Source organism: Nylanderia fulva, unplaced genomic scaffold (genome assembly GCF_048542155.1).
Source record: "Nylanderia fulva isolate GAGA-0341 unplaced genomic scaffold, ASM4854215v1 Scaffold38, whole genome shotgun sequence".
Classification (NCBI taxonomy): Eukaryota; Metazoa; Arthropoda; class Insecta; order Hymenoptera; family Formicidae; genus Nylanderia; species Nylanderia fulva.
The window spans coordinates 389,218-399,124 of NW_028190455.1; the positions used below are offsets into that span (position 1 = coordinate 389,218).

At 33.9% G+C, this 9,907-nt stretch overlaps 1 protein-coding gene across 3 annotated transcripts; it reads right to left on the bottom strand.

Annotated features, from left to right (window-relative positions):
• Positions 1-451: 451 nt before the first annotated feature.
• Positions 452-9,368, bottom strand: ttv (exostosin glycosyltransferase 1 ttv). 3 transcript variants are annotated; one of them, XM_029301849.2, is made up of 11 exons: positions 9,329-9,368; positions 9,113-9,229; positions 8,305-8,425; positions 7,911-8,152; positions 4,630-5,673; positions 4,343-4,544; positions 4,129-4,248; positions 3,819-4,049; positions 3,468-3,731; positions 3,136-3,386; positions 452-3,060 (listed from the first exon to the last, which is right to left on the bottom strand). In XM_029301849.2, the coding sequence occupies exons 5-11, from the start codon at positions 5,511-5,513 to the stop codon at positions 2,880-2,882; spliced, it is 2,133 nt and encodes a 710-aa protein (XP_029157682.1). In that variant the 5' UTR covers positions 5,514-5,673; positions 7,911-8,152; positions 8,305-8,425; positions 9,113-9,229; positions 9,329-9,368; the 3' UTR covers positions 452-2,879. The 3 variants fall into 3 exon arrangements, with proteins under 3 accessions (XP_029157682.1, XP_029157689.1, XP_029157674.1); XM_029301856.2 differs by having other exon boundaries at positions 8,289-8,425; XM_029301841.2 differs by lacking the exons at positions 7,911-8,152; positions 8,305-8,425; positions 9,113-9,229; positions 9,329-9,368 and adding an exon at positions 6,069-6,871.
• Positions 9,369-9,907: the final 539 nt, after the last annotated feature.

The window sequence follows — 9,907 nt, forward strand, 5'->3', positions numbered from 1 at the left end:
GTTAACCCTGAAACCGCTTCCGATTTTTCCCTTGATCAACAGAGGGTTGCTCCTCATCTCAATGAGACTCGCTTGCGCTAATGTCTAATTATATTTTAATAAAAAAATCCTTTCATATCTCTTATACATCTCTTTTATATTTTATAAAATTTGACGTTCTAAAAGATTGATATTTATCATTTTTTTTTAAATTAAGACAATCACTAAACATATAAACTAATAAATAGACATTAATTTTGTTCATTTAAGATTAATTTGTATATTTATAATTATTATACTTTTTTGTTCTATTAATCTCCATAAAATAGTAATGTTAATTTATCATTACTTGTGTCAATCTTCGAAATAATTTATTATTATTAAAGGTATTAATAATTAATGTTTTTATTTGTCATCTTAATTTTTTTATCATTTTATCATCACATGGGATTTACATGTAGTATTAAAAAAATTAAGTGACTATAATAATTATTATTATCTTCGAACACAGCATCTTTTTTTGTACAAAACAGTTTATTTCTTTTCCATATAAAATGACTAATACTATCTTATTATACGTTACGTTATTTTTGCGCAGTACGATTATATGGAAAATGTTTAACAAATCGAAGAATCACCGCCGCATATCAAATAGGATCAAAATATTCGCGATCATTGCATAGAACTATTTCTTTTTGTACAGACATTATGCTCGTCTTCAAACCAGTCCAATGATAATTTAAATATATTTATATACGATTGTTCGTCGAGGAATCAAACAATTATTATATCAAGAGTTCTATATACATCTAGATACTAATTTACAAACATTTATCAATCGATACAAATCAAATACGATCGTAAAATAAATCAATTGTTAAAATTAATGAAATACAATAGTATAAATATAATATAGATTTTAATTAATTTGCGATCGCTTTTGATTGCAACGCATATGCCTCATAAAAAATCGCAGAAATATATTATAAAATATATAAGAATTATTTAATTATATAATAATTATATATACAGAAGTATACATAAGTATACTTATATATAATCATAATTATAATATAATAATATATTTCTTGTAAGTATAAGAATAATTAAAATTTTTGTAATTATATAATTATAATTCTTATAAGAATCTTACAATTATATTCTCACATTTTTATAAAAATTATATAAACCTTCTTTAATATACTTCTCGATTATGAAGCACACAATAATTAAAAACATATCACATACAGATAGCTTCGGTCTTCGAAACAGATAGATGAATATAGATGCCATGTTATATTTCTTCTGAGGGATTACATATTATTTCTCCCAACGTGTAACAGCGTATATCGGTGTAAACGACTAGATATTGTTGTGACGCCTTGACAGAGAAATTTTCCTTCTTTTTCAAACGTGTTCCTGAGAACTCGGCAGTATTCGAATAGGTATGCTAAACTGTAGAATTTCAAATGCACTCGTAAATCAGTGCAATCAGCAAAATGCGATCACAAAGTAAACAATACAACATATGCGACAATATGACTTAAATATTGTGCATAAGTTGAATAAATTGACATAATCTCTTTGTTGGATACAAAGTGCTTATAATTAAGTTCAAATATACGAACTATAAGAATTCCTCTCGAAAAGAGAGAAGAAAAAAAGGGATTAGTAATGCGATCCTATAAATCATACAACATCAAAATTACTTGATATCAAGAAAAATTGATATATCGAGATATAGTATATATATATATCTATAGAATTTAATGAGATTATATACATAATCTCATTAAATTATAATATCTTTACAATTGTTTTAAATATAAACAAATCTTGCTTCTTTCTTCACATCTTCCCATGATACAAATATTGACTTTCATGTCACCACTACCAAAAGCACTTAACAAAGTCTATTCTAGACTTTTCCGATTTCTTACATTTTTTCAAATCTAAGAAGAATCACACAAAATACATTTATTCAGATAGAAAAACATATGCAAATCTCCATGATTAAAAATGTCATTATACATACAAATGATATCTGTTTACCTCTTGTATTTCACAAACATTAACAAAATAATCAAAGATCATTGTACGAAAACGAATATCAGAAAAATTTGATTTTTGTTTTTATTTTATTTAAATGATTCTATCATATAATTATTTTAATGATCAATGTGTGAAAAGTTCAAGTGTTTCTTAAATAACTTTTTTTTCTTATTATTAACTATAAAACGATTTGTATGTACATCAATTAAATGCTGCCTCGCAGCAGATAATAGCTATGCGAGATGTCGTCAAATAGAAACTGCATCGTTATAATTCTACAATTTGTTCTACAATTTGTACAAAAGTACTCACAAATAAATCGCAAGATATCATTGAGAGCTTTCCGGAAAGAAATACATAAACATAATATTTCAACAGGATTCAATGGTTATCAAAGGGAACAATTACAATTTGCGAAACTTGAAAAATTCTCTATCCGATAATCAATTGCATCACATAGTCTATCTATGTTTTCTTCCTAGAAAACTCCCACTGCGTGTGTGTCCTTGCTGGATAACGGACTTTGATTTACTGCCCGACATTGATAATGTAGCGTAGATCGCAAACGCGCAATAAATGTTCCCCATACATTTTACACTCGCATGTTCGCATGGCGAGGACAATAGATCTGCTTTTTTCAACTGTAATTCTTTCTCCAGTCTCTCTCTCTCTCCCTCTTTTAAATCCTCAATATAAATTTTCTGATTCAATTACACCAAACGATAAGTGAGTTAAAAGAAACAGATCTAATATCTCGTATCGCGTAACACAGATTTTGCGTCAGGCGCGCATGTAAAATTAAATGTAAAATGCGCGCAAAAAATCGAGCACAGTGTGTACAATCCTAGTTAGTTACTAACTAATTCAATTTGCCTATATTTTTTGCGAAGATTACTCACGGAATCTTTGAACAGAACAGGATCCAGTCGCATGTTAGATCGCAACAGGGGCATATAGCCGAAGACAGCGACAAATGTATTCATACATGTTTGCCGTTGTATGAAATGATCCGGATCGTTCCACGGGGACCTAAAATCAAAGCGGCAATGTGTATTAGAAATAACGATAATGACACACATGGCCGTAACGATAAGTAATACCTACCTGATGCCAGCTACCGCAGTGTCCTTGTACAATTTGCGCTGCGTCACTTTGATGGGCGGTCTTCGTGTAACGTGACTCACTAGGAAATTCATAAGTATATCCTCGCAATTCTGCGATTGCTCCACGGTCTTATGAAGGGTCGAGCTCAATAACTCGGTATACAAAGTATTATAGTAGCGATGATAGAAAGCAGCACCAGTAAGTATGATACTATAGTCGTTTGTCCATTTACTAGTGTAACCCCAGGAACGCTTCGAATATAAAATGAAAGTAAATTCAATTAGAAAAAAATAATGCAAATTAGAGCAAAATAACGCGGACATGATATATACCTTTGAGTCATCCCAATAATGAGATCTCGCTGGATATCCTACTATTCGATCAGGAAACGATCGCCACACCGTAAAAGCGAAGTCAATCTCGTCGGTATTTAAAGTAGCGTCTTCATCAAGCGACAATATGGCACTAGTTTTGATTAACGGATGAGGATAAAAACGTTGAGATATACCGTCAACCGCGACAATGTGGATTGACACTTTAATACCTTGCCAACGTTTTCTTGGCACCGGAATGTCCGAATTCCACATAAGTATAATCTGAAATAAAATAATATGCCATATAAGATAATAAAACGATATTACACGAAAGAAAATATAGCAAGAAAGATATTAATTAAGACTTACCTTATCTAGGTACTTGCTTTTTGCGAGACTTCGAAGTAGGCGATAAAGAACTGCGGTGGATCCCAATTGCGAATAAATTATGGCAGTGAAAGTGTTACCAGGGTTACTGTTTGAAAAGGGAAGTTCTTGTTGGCTATCGGCAAATTGCGGCAAAATCACCAATGCTCCAGGACTGGTGTTCCAAACAATTCTTTCTCGTGCTCCTTCCCATGGTAAACGCTCGCGAATATTCTAAATTGATAATTATAATTAACATAAAGGTCGGAAATGAGACCCTAATAAATTACAATAAGAACAAACAATTAGATACCTCAAATGCGGTGAATACAATTTTCTCGATAGATGAAAAATATCTCTCCCATAAGAATTGCGTTTGCTGCCGCAATTTAAGAATTTGTACATTGGACACGGATCGTACTATATCTGGAATCTATAATTTTAACGAATTTTATTATACTGTTTTCAAAATAAAATAAAATTGTATTCCGAAATATGCTCGAATGCATTTTTGGATGTCAATTTACTTGAAGTAATAATCTCTCATCGGAAAATATGGCAGCTTGAGTCCAATCGATACGCTCATGAAAAGGAAGAGCCCAACCATTACTTAAGATAACTGGAATACATCCTGAACGCAAAGCTTCTAGAAATCGAAAGCTGCCCAATCGTCGTCCTCGTGGAACCAAACAAAATGTTGCATTCATTAATAAAATCTCATAGTCGTATCTGTAAAAAAACATATAATTACATATCTCAATGTTAATTTGCGATCCAACAAACAATTCTAGTATTTATATAGATTGTTACTTACGTATCGTATTCCTGATTATCTTGCTGACAGTGTTCATCCTGCAATTCTCTCCAAGCTTTTCCATGACGACAAGTTGTGACAAATACCAAATCTTTGCCATTATGTAAATGATAGAGAGCATTTCTTGTCTCAGATCCAATACCGTGTACGTATCGTTTCCCCTTAAAGGCTGCCACGTATTTTTTATTATTGGGAAAATTATTTTCTAACGCTTGGCCAGATTCTCCACCACGTTCTGGATGTTGTTTGCCAAACAGAGGTATCGACACATCAAAGTCTGATCTATGTCTAAAGATGGACATACTAGCCTTAGCCAGCATCGCATAACCCACATCAAAGGCCAGCGATTCCTCCACATAATCGGGCCATGTACCAGAGTATAAGTTAAATATCAGATGATTTCTTCCGTTATTCCAATATGGCAGATGCAACAGTTTAGAGGGAAGGTTGTGTACAAATTCAGTGGATAAAGGATCTCTATCTAATGTATCCAGAGCTAAGACAAATATACATGCTCGTGCTGGATCTGATGTGTAATATCTCGACTCTGTGATAACGTTTAATATTTTTTGGTATAACGGACTTATCACTTCTTCAACTGGATACACATATACGGTGAAACCTTGCTTGCATCTGGTAAAGTCAAAGCAGGTTTCCATGCGACAATGCCTTGCACGTTGAGACATAGCTAAAGTTCCACTGGATGTCTTTAAATCTTTGTCATAGAACTCTTCATTTAGACTTAAATATGAAGGCAATCGCTCGTAAGGCAACTGAGATCTGCCTGTCCATTTTTCACTTTTCAAACGATATCCACCAAAGTAACAGTAACCAAGAAACGCGCATGTTACAAATAATAATAGGTAGCGTTTCTTGGCTTGCATTTTGGAAATTTACAGTCAAGTTATACAAAGATATATGACGATTCTAAGCATTATTTTACCAATGTAAAAGATCTATATTTAGTCACAAGCACATTGCAACAGTTATTTATGTGATTCAAAAATTCCTCCAAAATGTAATCACATTTGCTCTTTTGTATTGCTGTAACAGAAAAAAAAAAGTTTCACGTATTAATCACATTGTCTGTATGTTTATCAAAGAAATTTATTTGCAGGACTAAGAAAAAAACAGTGACACCAATAAATTGTAAATCCACCACAAGTCTGAAGAATATATTTAAAACATGAATAACGTATAAATATTTAATACCAATGTAAGAGATAATGAAACATTTACATAAGTGCACTATTACTATTATAATAACAAGAATGATGGATACATAATATACGATACTTTATTACATGACACACATAGTGCACTATTATTATATTCAGTCTCAAAGTTTAAACTGCAATCAAGGAATAACGATATCGAACGTTTTCTTTCGCAGATGAAAAGATGAAAGCAATGTGATTCGGAGCAAGGGACTCCGTTACCTGTTCGAAACCGAGACAGAAGGTAGCCGTCGACAGGAAGGGCTCGAACGACCCGACCTTCCCGAGACACATGACGAAGATTGTGCGAGCTGTGATATGCCGTGGAGAAGAGAATTCACGTAGTTTCACGCGCGGTATTTCGCAACACTTTACTCGGAATAAGTCGCGCGTGCATATACGTACGCGTATACGTACGTGACAGTATCGTCAGTACGTGTCAACTGGAGATCCAGAGAGATAACCTATAAAAGCGCAGCGATCAGCGGAGAGGAGAGACGGTCTCTCGCGAGGATCGGTCAGCGATCGCGTCGAATCTGATCCACGTCGTCGTCGTCCTCGAGCGGCGTCACACGGGCGTCCCGACGCATGACAGATGACAGATGACAGATGATCTCGCTGTACGACGTGCGGCGATACGCGATATCTAACCAGCGCATCCGTCGTCCCGTCCGACCACGGTCACCATCGCATCAGATCAGATGTTAGGTTAGTTGGGCAGCGCGGCGTATACGACGTCGTCGGGGGGACCCGCCGGCGATTTTACGCCCACTCGCATTTTCGGCCCGATGACAGATCGGCGGTGACACGCGTGCGATGACATTGATCGGCGAACGCCCGCGGCCGCGGGATCATCGCACGCCGCGGCTATGCATATCGAATAATAATGAGTCTATTTTAAAAAGGATCGCGAATTACGCGCGATGACGTTGAAACGATTAAACTGGCAAATCGTCTACTCCGATTCGCGTACTTGACGGATCTCCGCGCTGACGTTTGTCGCGAGAGTGAGAGAGAGATGCGATAGGCGAAACGTCACGGTATGCGGCGCGACGCGCGGGAATTTAACGAAGATTTCTTCTGCGAAATCATTTTCGCAAATTGCGAAAAATGTGTTTAAAGAACGGAGATTTGCGCGAGTGTTTCACTGAAAATCTTGGCTATATTTATACTGTGTGACTTTGTCGTCGCAAAATCTGAATATCTGTTATATTGTGCGATAAAATACACGCATATATATTTCATCATTATAATAATTAGTGCGCTCATAATTTATTTAAAATATTGCATGTATTATCTTTATAAATTTTATCATATAGATAAGATGCAGAATAATAAAAAATATTGTTTTCCAAAATTTTAAGAAATGCATTATTTTCGAGATATTTTATTTTTTAATCATATTTTTTCACGACACTATTAAAATCATAAGCATACTAATATTCTTCATTTACTTTATAATATTGAATGAGAATATATAATAAAAAAAAGGTCAAGGTTATGAATAATAGAAAGCATCCTATTTTTATATTAACTCAAATAAAATTTCTCCAAGTATTGATTTATTATAAATATGTGAAACACTAAATTTAATTGTAAACACATCTTTTTTCATGAAAAATCATTTACAATAAGAGAAAGATTAAGAAACAGCAAATGCACCAGTAATATTATTAGCAAATTAAAAAATATAAGATATCTCGAAAAAACGATATATTAATTTCCAGAACTTTTGTTAAAAGAAAAAGATATTTATTTTTTATAAAGAATACGATAATATCGCAATGTATACTTTATCTAGGATTTTATAGAGAAAGATTATTGTTATAAATATCGCGCTTTGTGCCATCGTGTCTATCGCAATGACGCAGAAGATAGTTCGTTACTTTGACGTCGCAGAAGCGGATGTAGACGATTTGCAATTTAATAACTATTTCTTGTTAACACACACATGCATATACACGTATCTGTGAATCACGAACAATAAGAAGAAGAGCGAAATAATTTCGTATATCGACGATTAATGCGGCGTACTCTAATTCGACAACTTTATCGAATACTTACGTAATAAGAGGCGATTTATTATTCAAGGGATTATCTCCCCGACAAGTCTGATAAATTGCAAATTCTGTATTGAATTCAATTTTTGCTGCTGCAACTCATCTTCTTTAAAAAAATCAATCAAGTCGCAGCGACAGTATATATCAGCTGATATGTGTCAATTTAAAGTTGTATATCCTGATCGATTAAATCGGTATGGACATCCTTTATATGTTCCTATTGTTGTGCCTTTAATTATCAGTGTCCTAATTAGACAAGTAAAGAAAGATATTATTTAAACTGTACAAAAGTGCAGCGGAGAGAAATTTAAAAATCAATTATAATTATATATAATTATTATAATTAAAATATTAAAATAAGCAAAAAATTAATTTTTCATACATATATCTTTGCTCACTTCGTATTTCCGGAAAACACGTTCCGACCTTCTGGAGAGACGCTTTTCCGTCGTCTTCTTGATGCCGATGATCGTGTCGCACTGGATAGACTTTGATGTGTGTGAACGTATAAACGCCGCACTTTGAAAAAAGAGAAAGAATTATGACATTTTTATATTATATTGACACAATACGCTCATTCAACCGACACGTATGTATATATGCGCGATTGCTTAAGGTTAAACAAGGTAAGCTTTTTTTTTGCCAATCACAGGGAATTTGTACTTGACTATTGTTACGCAATCGGACATCGCGAATGTTTATTTTTCTCGCTCATCTTTCGGCGAATCAGCAAAATATCCTCGAGCGTAGGCTTTCATCGATAAGAGAAATAAACGAACGCAATTAAATTTGGCTATCGGCTGCTTAATTATCGCGATAAAATAAATTAATGTCTAACTGCGAGCGTAGAATCATCCCGAACGCGAAGTATCTCTATCTATGTAATAAATTTTACAGAGAGAGACGCGATTATATATAGATCGATATTCAAATATTTAAAAAAAGAACATTATTATGCATGTTATAAAACACAACAGTCAATTATGATTTTATCTGTGTGCAATCTTACAAAAAAAGATGTCTGTGTCAGAGTTGAAATACGTATAATTGCACAATTTCTGCGAATTTAAATGCGCGCGTCTATTTCTCGAAGAAAAAAGTAAGGACGATTATTACATATTATGAAACATTACTCGTGTAATAATACACACTCTATGATAATTATTAATAATCGTCTATAATTATTAATCGTCAAGTTATACTTACGGATCTAAAAAAACATAATAAATATTCAATTGTAAAACCTCCTATATTAATCTGTCATCTCTTCGTGAGATATTTATATATAGCTCTCCCATAAATAATGAATAAATATTTGTTTTTCTAAAAGAAAATTTGCGACTGTAAGTCGAGACAAAATTATAACGAACCGTTTAAATTGTTATAAACTTTGCGAACAACAATAATCTCCAGCGAACATACCTCTCTATTATATTTACAAAATTGACAGCTCCGATAAGAGGAAGGTTGACGTTACCGACAGCTGCGTCGTCGAACGAGTTAGTTCTCGACTTCTGCCGCGTCAACAGATAGCGCTGCGAGTCGCGCAAAATCGAGCGGACAATACGAATAATCGATACATCGATTCATGTGTAACCTTCACCACTTTCGCGAACAACTTCAATCGTGATACCGGACGGTTATACACAGGTATACACGCGCGATATAGCGGAGCGAAGAAACATAAATACGGAGAATTATATAGTTTGACACGAGCTTTAACAATGGTGAGTCAGAAATATTCCCTCTTCTGTATATATGAGCGTTCGCGTGACTGTCTTTAATCGAGAAAAGTAGAAGTACACAGCTTCTCAAGATATATGTTTGTGATTGCATCCCCCACTCTTTCCCGATACGAATTACTTCGTTGTTATTTACAAACCCTAATAGCATCGTAAACCCGAAAGACATTCTGAAGATAAGATAAATATATCATAGAGAATATCTAGAGAACATTCGAACATTCCTCAGGATGTTCTCTGAACGTCTTCAAGATATATG

Bases quoted from the DNA above. Each gene is read 5' to 3' on its own strand.
- ttv (XM_029301849.2), bottom strand. From the start codon at position 5,513: ATGCAAGCCAAGAAACGCTACCTATTATTATTTGTAACATGCGCGTTT. The intron at 3,732-3,818 runs GTAAGTCTTAAT...ATTTTATTTCAG, and splicing joins AAAGCAAGTACCTAGATAAG to ATTATACTTATGTGGAATTC. The intron at 3,387-3,467 runs GTATATATCATG...TTATATTCGAAG, and splicing joins ATTATTGGGATGACTCAAAG to CGTTCCTGGGGTTACACTAG.